The following is a 12,786-nucleotide window of genomic DNA, read 5'->3' as shown; positions in this document are numbered from 1 at the left end:
ATCTACCAAGTAAAATGAACCACAATTTATGTTGACTAATTTATAATAAGATGCAGATGGTAAAGAGAACAGATGCTTCTGACATCATCTCTCAATTGTCTTCAACTTTTGCAGCCATTAGCAGCCTGTTCACTCAATGGGATACATGATGAAACAGGAAAGCTTTTTAATTCTGTTTCCAGTCACTATCACCCTACCTCCCCCCAACCCTCAAAAAATAAAAATAAGAAAATAAGAAAATAAGAAAATAAAAACCACTACCACAGGCAGCAGTCTGCTTTTGCTTTGAGTCATATTGTGGTAATGCCACACAACTAAATGTGATTATAAATCTGTGTCAGTCTTTAACACAAAATACATCATTGGGAGAAGGAATGATGTAGGTAATAACTACTGACTCTTTGTTGACAGTGACAGGCTAGATAGGATGAGGGCAGTGGGACAGTGAACAGCTGTAGCTTAAGGGAGGCAAATGAGAGGACCACTTCCAAAATAACCCACCAAATTTCAGTATCCACTGTTTACAGTCTTATTTCTTAAATAAAAAAAAAAAGAAAGGAAAACAGGAAGGAAGGAAGGAAGAAAACAAAGAAACCTTAATCATCTATAATTTCTAAAAAATCTTATAGGAACTTTTCTCATTCCTCCCCCACCAGTGATTTCAATGAACACTACACAAAATAAAGGATTTTTTCGTTCTTTTTATTTCTTTTTTGTGTGCAAGGTAAACATTAGATCTTTTCAAAACATAAAGTTTTGTAGTCCATCTTAAGAGCAAGAGATGACTGGATAGAGCAGCAATTGCAAGGCCTTTTGTAGTGTTTGAGGTCCCAAGATACATAACTAGTTTCGAAAGGTGAGTTAAAGTCCATTAAAATCTTCCCATAGTTTCAGACCCCCAGAATATATACCTCTGTAGCAGAAACATTTTAGCAGAAAAAAATTCAGAAACAAAGGCAAAAAAGTGGTAAAAATAAATCCTGCTAGGCCAACTATAGTGCCTATTTTGAAAATATCTCTGTGAAATAACAGACTGAAAACACACATTCTCTCTACACACATACATACATGTACAAGAATAAACAGTTTTATAGTTCATATCCACAAAGTAGGTTGGGACATATTAGTGCAAATTTTGCTGACCTGCAGCATTTAGTCCATAAACTTTGGATATCCTAGACGATCCATCAGTGTCCAGCAAATGTTTTCAATTAGCTTTATTTCATTTCTAGGCAAATTTGTTTTCCAAATATTAGTATTAGATGGTGATATTTCCCTCTCATATGGAAGATAAAAAAGGTTTGTGGAAGTGGCAAATAGTATTTGGTTTAAACTAGCAGGAGACAAAGGAATGCCAAGAAAAGCAAAAATCCTTTCAGTAGTCTTCTGAGGAAAATGAACAATATCTTCAAACTTGACCAGATGGTAATTGGTAGGCAGCAAATCTGTATTTATTCTCAAGGCTGCTGCCGTGTTTGCTACCCACAAATGAGATAATAATGAGACAGCATTTAATTGGGGTATTTCTAATTCTTTCTTCAGTGATTCATATTCAAAAGCATAGCCAGAATTCGAGTTACATTTGCTTTTACCTTCCTCTATTTTAAACAATTTTGCTAAGTGCTCTGGCACATTCTTCAAAGAATAAAGACTTGGTTTACTACCATATAGCATTGAATAGACCCAAGCTCGGGGGTCTCTTACTATGTACAATGCCCGCATTGAAGTTCCTAAAACTTCTTGAAAAAAATGAAGCTTCAATGTCCAGCTACCACTACTTAAGCTGAGCACAGGACGTGCACTTGGGTAATAAACTAGGTGTCTTCTTAAAGCCCTAATATATTCAGCATCAATATCAAATGATCCTTTTATTCTACTTCTTTGATCTGGCAAAGACTCCCTTCTTTTCAATTTTCGTTTTTTGTCCTTATTAGTTGTAAAATATTGGGCCAGTTTATTCCTACTGGTTTCATGTAGATGGATGTTTTGCAAATGAAGTTTTGTATCCTGGACCAAAGACTGCAGCCACCCTCGAAGAAGATGAAATTGCCCACTGTGGATATCTGATACTTTCCATTCACAAGCATCTACAAATGAGTCAATTTCAAATTCAGTTTCAGGGATATCCATGTAGGTCGTAGGAATTCTAATGTAGAGAAAATCACTACTATTGAAAAAAAGCTGTTTGAGAATTTCAGCTCCTGAACCAGGGAGTGAGGTAATAACAACATTAGGAAGATCCACATGATGCCCTTCGGAAATCATGACCTTCTCATTTGCCTTAGCTTCCGTCCTTGTCCACTTTGCACAGATGGGCTGAGTGCAAGTGCTCCATACATCCAGAAGCTCAATTAACCACAAGGCAATAACAAGTATTAATACACAGCGCATTAGCTTTCTAAAGGAAAGGTAAAACCGCCACTGAAAAGTTAAAATAACCAAACTAATACACAAAATGAATCCAACTGCTATATTAAATTTAAACCCGAAGGGGAAATTAATAACTCTATCATGTCTTACAGGGTTTAATATTGCTTGAGTACCCAAACCAAATCGAGTTATTTGTCCTTGATTAGCCACACTGGCAAAACCACCAAATCCCAGGTAACTGAATCTGCTTTTCAGGTTTTGGTAGTCAGTTACAACAGAAACACTATGTTCAGTACTATTGACATATAAAGAAATCTGAAGTCCAGAACTGGAACTATCAATAAATCTGCAGCTGGAAACATTGACATATGGACCATAAAATACATAAGCAATTCGTGTGATTGTGGATTCCATATGAAATGTAACATTAACAAACTGAGTCCACCGTTTCTTAAATTCTGCAGCCTGTTCTGCTTCTTGTATACTGGCCACAGGACTGTTGCCATGGTGATCAAACCAAAACATTTTATAGTGTGCATCCCACACATCCATCATGGCACCATTATACCTATTCATAAACCTGTATGGGATGTATTTAAAATCAATATCCAAATTATGAAAGAAGGCACTGACAGAATTTATTGGGGAAGTCTCTTGCCTTTCAATATGATCAACAACAAGCAGAGTTTGCGAATTTAAAAGAATTAAAGCACGATAGACACTTTTCAGTCTCATTGCAGAAGAATAAGCAGACACTGCTTCCCCACTCACAAACATCCTTTCTCCATGTTGAGCAGCAGCAATAACTTCCCCAGCTGCATCACCAACCTCTTCACCAGTCCACTTGAGCCATTGTGCACATTCTCCCAGTTGACCTTCCCAGGGCTGATTACATTGGCTTGATGGTGATGGGGCGAACACCAATACATTGTTAAGGTGGCTCAACTTTGGTCCATAAAGAGCCTCAGAAACAAATACTTGTCCATTAGGGGCAAAAGTAAATGAATTTTGATCTGGATGTTCATGTCCTGGGTTAAAGCTTTTCCATCCATCAATCCAGGGATATGGCTGAAAGTGAACTATGTCATATACAGCTCGTCCTCCCAGTTTCCCAGATTTAAAAGACACAAAGGTATTGGTCTGTGTGTTTGGTAAGCCACCCCCATAAGTCACAACACCCCAGTTAGGAAATGTGTGCATTTTTGCAGTGCCAAAATCAACAGGAGGCTGTGGGGGGAGCGTTGGATCATACCAGATGTATTCAGTATGAAGAGTACTCCACCGCTGAGCAGTGGAAGGAACCATTGGTCCATCCTTAGGTCGATGCTTTCTAATTTGCTGAGCTAACCAATTTCCCGCTCCATTCCGTAAAATGAACTTATCCAAAAAAATTAACTGGCTTTCTGGACCATAAAACCAATTATAATTAGAATCTGCTATGCCTACAGTTCTTTGATAGCCTGGCAAAAGTGTAGCATAATAAAACCAAAAATGCATTTTTAGCCAGTTATTATCAAAGTTACTGATGTTAAAATGGCGCTGTGCCAAGAAAACATACTGTGTAACTGATTTGGAGGTATAGCTGCCATAGGCAACACCTTCATCCAAAGAGCCATCTACAATATGGTTCAAGAGAAACATAGTCTTTTCCATCTCATCAACAGCAACCCGTTTCCATATGTTTGCTTTAGATCCTTTATCTACTCCAGTAACCAAGGCCCCTATGAGTAATGCGATCATATTTGTAGCTTGGTGATTATGAAGAAGTTGTTTGCCCCATGAGCGAATCTTGGAATATTCATACATTTCCTCAGTAACAATCCAAATTTTTTCTAGGTATTTTTGTTTCCGCTGCTTACCTAATAGATTATATAAAAAGTCAAAGGCAGTAGCAAAACCTGTTAAAGAATGGCCAAGTGGAACCTCATCCCCTGGTGCATTCTGAACTAGCCAGTCTTTGTAGCTAACCATCCTGTCCATATATTCCATGACAAATTCAAAGGCAACCTTGTCTTCTGGGCATAATAAACAATACAATGCTAAAGGAGGAAGGTTATTACCATATATTTCGTTCCACTTGGCAGCAAACTCAGCATGCTTGGGTGGAGGTAGGTAGTATGATGGGTTGGACAGCATAATTGTCACTGCACTTTTGATAGCTCTAAAAATATGCAAATGGCTTGTACGAGACTGTTGTTTCATTGTTTGTATATCTCCGGCATCAAAGTATAAATTTGGATAAAGTTTTTGGTTGAGTTTGAAATCTTGTATTTTCTGTGTCTTAAACCATTGTACATCATCAGTGAAAACTGCCCATTCAGAATAATTGCTCACAGATTCTTCACAAGTAGTAAAACTACACATCATCAATGTTAAAAATATTAAATGTCCTGTAAACATTAACGCCATGATCCATGGGGAAGATCTTTTACTTAGGCATATATGTTAAGCACAGTGTTTAATGTTTCCCATCTGGTTACTATAAATTATATATTAAAGGTGTAGCAAAAAAACAGACTATATACTTCATAGGCTGTGAAATCCAGGTGACATTCAGCTCATTCAAAGCAAGAAAAGTTGTTGTAAAGAGGAAATTATATAGCATGTTTGTGTGCTTGGCACACATTTGCTTCCAATAAAATATTTCAAGGAATATTAATGCCTCCAGTGTCTCCATAATGCACAAAAATCAGTGTTGTAGTCAGAAAATACAAGGAATCCACCATTTATTCTCTGTATATAAATCTAACTAACATGTGAAAAAGAGAAAATTTAAAAAATTCCAAAATTCAAATGAAGTCATTTCGAGCACAAGAAAGCATCCTTCCTGATTAACTTACCATACACACGGTACGTTTCTGTCTGTCCCCCAAAAGAAGATGATAAAGTATTGTCCTTCACAGAGTGAGCAGATTTCATTATTTTTTTTCTCAGAGTCTGAAGCACAATGGTTTGTCAATTGTTTCTTCTTCCATTTTGGAAAAGAAAATATTCTGAACAAGTGTTGAAATTCCTACATGGTTGTCAAAGGACATTGAACTTTCTGCCTTCATTTCATACGTCTTTTTAAAGCATTTTCAAATATTCTTATATCAAGTTTGTTTATCTGTACCTCTAAAAGAGTCTAATCTCTTCAATGTCTAGATGTTCTTCCAATCATGAACACATCCACCAAGTGGGTAAAAAAATCCACTTTCACAACACTGAAGTCTGTCTTTTGTTCTTTTTTCGTGTCACTCCTCTCTGGGAGAAAAACAAAACAAAGCAATTTTCTAAGACTGGGAAGTGGAAATAAATTGATGATTTATATAGTTTAGTCATTTGATAGAAATGTGAGAATCACAGTGGCATTATTTTCAATCTAACTTTTTTCTAGTGTTTTTTCTTATATTTTCATACACATGTGGATCCCAATTAATATTAGCAGAGAAGAAACACAAGACACATTTCATATTTCATTTTGTTTGTTTTAGATATTTAAACATGTTTCTATTCACAAGTCACCATCATAGAGGTGAATACAATATTCTTGCTATTTTGATTAGGAAAAGTAAGTCAAAACGACTCTTTTAAATTATGGCCCAAAGTTTAGATTTTAAGGAACGAAAATAACTTCATATGACAAAGTTTTCTTTGGACAACTCATAAATGACAGTGCAGAAGGTAGAGAAAGGGCACTGTTGACTCAATTGCTCACCTATAGCTGTCAACATCCTCCCCACAAGCCGCCAGAGGGCGTTCATCCCCGGGTTTAAGGAGCAGGCCTCTCTTTTGCCCATCTTGGATTTGGAAGAAACTCACTAAGTTTCTATCTTAGACAAGTCTCCTTTCTTCAGGAAATAAACACGTCTAGTAGTTCCTGATTTGACCCGCCTGTTGCATATTTTAATTCCTTTCTTCAGAACGCAACATCCTTTTGCTCCAGTACCTACTGCCTGACCTGTGCCTGCAATGTGGGGACTAGAGACTTCTAAATGACCAAGTTGGCTTACCTCAGGCCGCCTGCAACAGGATCTTCAAGCAGAGCTGGGCCCCAACACAGGCGAAGGGTGGCAGCTCAAGCAATTGAGGTTTCTTTGGAGGCGGGCCTACGGACATCAAGAGCTCGACAAGCCTCCGCCCGTGTGAGGCCGGGGAGAGCACAGGCAGCCGCCAGGCTTGTTCTCCTCAGCGGCCCTACATTTCGGGGGCGGGGAGGTTCTCTAAAGCGTGTGGTTTTTCTCAGCACCACAGTCTCCGCTGCTCTCCTAAGTGCCGAGTCTCCTCAGGGCCGAGTCTCCGCGATGGAGACCCAGACACGCCCGCCGGGAGGAACGCCAGCCGCTCGCGGGGACTGCTTCGTTGGTAGGAGGCAAACAGCGGGCGGCGGTGATCTCCAGGCGCTGCCTTGAAGAGACCGACCGTAACCCAAGGCCCGATGCTGCCTGGACCGACGCTGTGCCCAGCTAGCTGGTGCTGACTAGCCCACTGATGGCAGGAAAAGACGACACGTAGTGGAGGGCGGGGCGGGGCCTGATCCAGGGAGGCGTGCATTGGGGCGGGGTAGAGGCGGGTCTTAGGGTACCAAACGCCCGCCTAGCAGCCGGCGGGCCTGGGCGGGGCGCCCCGCAGAAAGGCAAAGGCCCAGGGAAAAAGGCCTGATCAGCGGGCGCACTGCGGGTGAGCGGGACCGGCCCTTAGCCTTGTGCTATAGGGGTTCTGTTAAACTGAGCTGGGTCAGCGTGGGTATTGCTAGCAACTAAGACAACTCAACTACATTTCAGGGAGGTTTGGAAGCCCCTTTGTCTGAGCATCTGTCTAGGCTGGTGTTCTAACTTTTTGGTTATTGGACGAAGACATATGTTAAACATCTAAATGTGGTAGGAGAGAGTTGTAATTACAAAGAATGAGAGAAACTCTTGGGGGATGGGATAGGTAATGACTGTGGAAGGAGAAGAATATTCAGTTATCCTTAAGAGCTGGGAAAGGACTGTCTAAGCACTTCTTCGAAACCCTGAGGCACACCTGCTGCTCCTGCTATCATAGACACACCCACAATATCCAGATTGGTATACTAAGAACAACTTCAATAGCAAAATGGACTAGTCATCTCTACTGATGGAAAGTTTCTGCTGAACTGAAGCAAGTATAGGACACGAAATCAGAAAAAAAAAGAAAAGAAAAAAAATAACTGTTTACTGTGATTACTGTCACCCCCGCACCATATATGCGTGTATAATTTGAAGCTTGGAAATTCAGTTGAAGCAAGTATAGGTCACGTAATCAGAAAAAAAACAAAAAAACAAACAAACAAAAAACAAAAAACAAAAAATAAAAACAACCCGTTTACTGTGATTACTTTCACACCAGCACCATATATGCATATGTAATTTGAGGCTTGGAAATACAGTTGGTGAACAGGCTGAAATGTTGTTCCTGTCTTACTCAACTGGAGCATTTTCCACGGAGCTTAGGTTACATTTGGACGTAGGCCAACCTACCGTCTGGTCGATAACTTGGAGGTAATAATACAAGGAGCTATCACAGTTCACTGATTTAAACTTGATCCCTAGATGGGGATTAGGGATAGTTAAACTTCAGTTTTCTTCTAACACTTATTGTTTGCTAAAATACGCATCTGTATTCTTGGAGACGAGGGACGGGGGATGGGAGGTGGGCAGTTGTTTGAGTGATATCAGTAAGAAGAAAAGATGACTTTACTAGTAGAGTTAATTTGTGATCATGTAATTATAGACAAACCACACTTATATTTTGCCCCGGTTGGAACTGTATCCTAGCCTAATAGCCAAAGTAAGTTTTCCTTTAGCCCTTTAATAATAGAGTATATTCTATGCCTTCCTCAGAGTGTCTGTTCAGTCACCCTACCTCCAACCCCCTTCCCCTGTAGCTACTGAAATTTTCTCTGATTGGAATTTTCTAATCTTAGTTTCAGTTCATATTATTAAATTCCTCATAAGTTTTCCCAAAAACTGTTTCAACAGAAGAGTATTTGTCTCTGCATGGGTCTCTAAGTTCTGTGGAATAATGTCTTGCCTGAGGCACTCCTCTATTCAACAAGAAATCTTCCTATGAGTAGTTAGTACCTCTGTAGGAACTGAGGCTGGATTTGAAACTAGTTGATCTTTTGATACTTTGGCTTTAATGAACTTAATCACTTTTACTTAAAAGTCATTTGAAAGCAAAAGTTTTCCTTGCAAACTTCTCATAAACATCTGGAGTGTTTTTCTCCATGGCCCCAGCTTGGAGAACACTTACGGATCCATTTCTCTTAAAAGTGAGTAGGGAATCCTGACCTCACTGAGATTAGGTTCAATTTTCTTCTCTGCATTAGAATAGTAAAGAAAAAAATCAGTGTTCATAAAACAGATAGATACATATACCATTTCTTGAAACAAAATACGTGGAGAAGGTAATTTCATTTTGTGTTTGCACAGTGCCAAGTAATCTTAGGGCTACCGGTATCAGGAAGAATTAGTGCCAGAAGAACAACTGTCAGACATATTTTATAAATTTCATTCAATTACTGTATTTTCTAATTTAGTGTCATTAGTAGGACCATTTCTATTTGACTCTTAATCCAATCCTCAGGATAGGGATTGAGTCTTTTTTATTTCTCATCAATATGCATACCTGAAACTAAGCTGTAGGGATGCAAATAAGTTCTCCACATCTTGGATGAGGTTTCTGGATAATTCATTTTGAACAGGAATCTTGTCACAGTTCTTACATATGAGTGTTTTAAAATAAAACAGATGAATGATCCAAATCACTGGCATAAAAGATGATAGGTAAATGGTACTATTAAAAATTAAGTCTTGGATCCTGTGAACTAAAAATGGACAACTCCATTATTCCTTCCGCACATGAAGATGCTATAAAGTTAGTTAATTATGAAGAATGTATCCAACCATAGAAGACAAAAGCTTTAGTCTATGTTATTGTACATTATGAGTGTGACAAGAGACACATATACCAACAGCAGTTCAATTCAGAATGCGAGAACAGTATCTTATTTTAATGAAAATAAAAACAGTAGTTTTGCTCTGTGGATTCCTTTCTACATAAAAGGATCTTACATCTGCATGAGTTGTTCTGCAGTGATATGGAAATACTTGTGAAAATTCATTTTCTTTATTTGTGTATCTTTCAACCAACTGTCAAATACCCAACTTAGAACCATAAAGACAGTATTTCTAGACTAATGCGCTGCCCTCATCCTGATCTGAAGTTATTTTTCATTTTGTTCTCTCTTCTTCCAGCTGTTCTTCATTCTTCCCTTCTTTTTATTGTTTTCCCTGTTTCCTTCCCTCTTTCTAACCTTCCATTTTCTCTTTCCCTCCTTCCCTCTGTCCCTTTCACCTTTTTTCCTCCTTATCCTTATCTCTATTACTCTTTTCTATTTTCCTATCTTTCCTTCCTTGATGTCTTTTCTAGAGCCCAACACTTTGGAATGAACATGTTTACAGTTCAGAACATATCAGTACACAATTCTATGGTAGAAGAGAGAACAATGTAAAAGTCTACAGTAAGTAGCTAAATTCAGAAACTCTTTTTTCTTATGTGTTGTGACATTTGTTTCTGCTTAACCTATAGTAGGGCATTTGTCTTGAAGGTGACTTAGTTTGGTGATTTGTAAGACTGACTCAGTGAGAGAGCTCTCAGAGAGCACAAGCTGTCTCAAAGGATCTGAATTCTGTCCGCAACACCCACATGAATGCACTCACAACCATTCAGCTACAGGAAATGAAACACACTCTTCTACTCTTTCTCACTGAACTACACACACACACACACACACACACACACACACACACACACACACACACACACACAAGCATACTTTATTTTAAAGTGTAGGGTATAACTGTAGGCAAGACTGACAATTACCTATCAAATAACAGTGGGAGTGGTGTGACATTTAGGGTTATTAGAAATGCTCTTCAACTGTTAATAAAACCATTTTCTTTCATTCTTCTATCACTATACCCTAAACAGTTTTCTTATTTCCTGATTATTTTTAACATTTAAGAAAAAAAAGTTAGTCCACCATTCTAGTATATTTGATGATGTTGTGATAAAGAAATACTCAGACAAAAAGTGAAAGCATCTTATGTTAAACAGTGATTTTAGCTTAGAATGCCAGATTATTGTCCTTTAATTTCAGTCATGTCTCAGGGCAAGAGTTTGTAGCCACTTTAGTCATATCAAATCCGAAGACACGAACAAAGAAAAAAATGAATGTGTTGTATGTATGTTTTCTTGCTTATGATCAGCTCAGTTTCTCTAGTCTTATTCAGTTCAGTATCTCCTTCCTGGTGGATGGTATATGTACAGTAGATTGAGTCCTCCCACATTAATTAAAATAGTCTCCCAGAGACACATTCATAGGTCAAGTCAGTATAGACAATCTCTCATCAAGACACTTTTCTCAGGCAATTAGTCATATCAAGTTGACAATGAAAGGTAACCACCACAATAAGAAAGTAACAATTTTCTATGTGGGTTTTAGACATACTTTACTTTAGCTTCCTTCTTTATTATCAACCTCCTTGAACCACACTGAACACACATCCCTTTGCTCTTTCCACATGTTCTTTTCAAGCTTGCCTCCTTTTAGCTCTAGTGCTCTCTTTCCACCTTAGGGAAATTACATGCTTCAGAAAGTCCATGACATTTTTCAAAATATCAGTTGTACAAACCAATCTTATTGTATGAACGAAGAATTTGACCTTTTAAATGCTCCTAGAAAAATTAATGTATTTGTTATTTTTGTTTCTGTGATACAATATTATTACCCAAAGGAATTTACAGTCGAAAATGTTTATTTTGGCATGTGATTCAAGATTGATGAATCTATCACTGCAGGGAAGCAGGACATCTAGCTACATGTGTGGTAGTAGGAGCAAAAAGCCATGAGATCACATCTCAACCTAGCAAAGCAAACAGAGAAGTTACTGGAAGTAAAATGAGGCTGTAAACTCTCATAACTTTTTGTCAGTGGAATATTTTGCTTCATTTTTAGCAAAACCGCAGATCTGAAAGATTTCAAAACTTTCTCAAGCAGTACTACCAAGTTGGGACCAAATATTTTAGAACCAGAATCTAGGACGGACCTTTTCATCAAATCATCATAATTAATAAACCTGAGCCACCATAGTACAATAATTTCCATTAGTTTTTTCTTTCCATATGCACTTGAGTACTATTTGTGGATTAATTTGGCCTGGTAACATCAAAATCCTCACCATGAGAGGAGAAATTAGTATTGCTGAATTATTCATGACACTTGCAAAATTGGTTTCCAACTAGATTTTTTTACATGTAAATTGTTTATGTGCAGAAATGCATTGGTGAGTAGCAAAATATAAAAGGTACATGATATTTGGAAGAAAATAAAGTTAAGGCAATCTAGGAATAATTAAACTTTCCTGTCATACATTCTGGTGAAATTGATTAACTGGCAATTAGCAGAGAAGCCTATTGCCAAAAACTCGAAGATATTATGTAGGAAACAAGTCTGACAGGCTACCGTGGTATATCAAGCAGGATATTCCCACCAACACCTACATCTCCTAATCTATGTCACACTGTGCCTTCTACAAGGTTTATATAGTAAGAAGCTATATTCTTTTTTCCAACCCACCAGAGGGTATACATCTTATTGCTTAAAAACATTTATTCTTTTTATGTCATTATGTAAAGCTTAGCTTTCTATTTAATAGTAAATTACAATTTTATTATGGCTATCATTCAACATGACTTTATATCTCCTTGGTTCTGCAATCAAGCAAAAATAAATTATGGTTTTAGAACACCAGGTATAAGTATTTAGAAAAAGTTGGTTGGTTTCCTGTGTATGGATTCCATTATGATTCAAACAACAATAGGAACTAGTTCAATATGATAGAATCAACATGCACAGTTACAGGAGATATGCATGGTATAGAATATCAATATCTTAGGAGAACAATATAGCATATACATTAAAAATATGTCAAAAACAGTACAGAGTGCACATAAGAAGACAAGGATTTGTCTCTAAGTAAGATGTAGAAGTTGCAGTACAGTAGAGTAGGGTGGAAGTGTAGAGTTTAAATACCGACAAGCCACGTAAGGAAATCCTGACTTCTGATTCTTTTTATAAAGTTTAGTAAATGTATGTGATTATAAGAAATTCCTAGAACTGCAGGAGAATAATCATTGATTAGTACTGAGCTAAAGAGAGATTCTGCTGCAGACTATAAGCAAAATAAGTGTGTTTGAAATGGAAAATTTGAAGTCTTTTATTTAATTATAAAATAGGCAAGGAAATGAAAGAGGAAAAATACATATTTTAAAATATCATTATGTGTAATTAAATTACTCTGAAATGAAATAAAAGAAATTGACTTCTCTAGGTAGCTCAAGTTGGCCTAC

At 37.7% G+C, this 12,786-nt stretch overlaps 1 protein-coding gene across 1 annotated transcript; it reads right to left on the bottom strand.

Moving 5' to 3' along the window:
• Nucleotides 1–681: 681 nt before the first annotated feature.
• On the bottom strand, nucleotides 682–6,856 carry Dsel (dermatan sulfate epimerase like). Its single transcript, XM_032915136.1, has 2 exons — nucleotides 6,363–6,856; nucleotides 682–5,613 (listed from the first exon to the last, which is right to left on the bottom strand). The coding sequence occupies exon 2, from the start codon at nucleotides 4,777–4,779 to the stop codon at nucleotides 1,153–1,155; it is 3,627 nt and encodes a 1,208-aa protein (XP_032771027.1). The 5' UTR covers nucleotides 4,780–5,613; nucleotides 6,363–6,856; the 3' UTR covers nucleotides 682–1,152.
• Nucleotides 6,857–12,786: the final 5,930 nt, after the last annotated feature.

The sequence above is a fragment of the Rattus rattus genome, chromosome 10 (assembly GCF_011064425.1).
Source record: "Rattus rattus isolate New Zealand chromosome 10, Rrattus_CSIRO_v1, whole genome shotgun sequence".
In the NCBI taxonomy this organism is placed as follows: domain Eukaryota; kingdom Metazoa; phylum Chordata; class Mammalia; order Rodentia; family Muridae; genus Rattus; species Rattus rattus.
The sequence above is the reverse complement of the archived record's forward strand: the minus strand, read 5'-3'. Positions and strand labels throughout refer to the sequence as shown.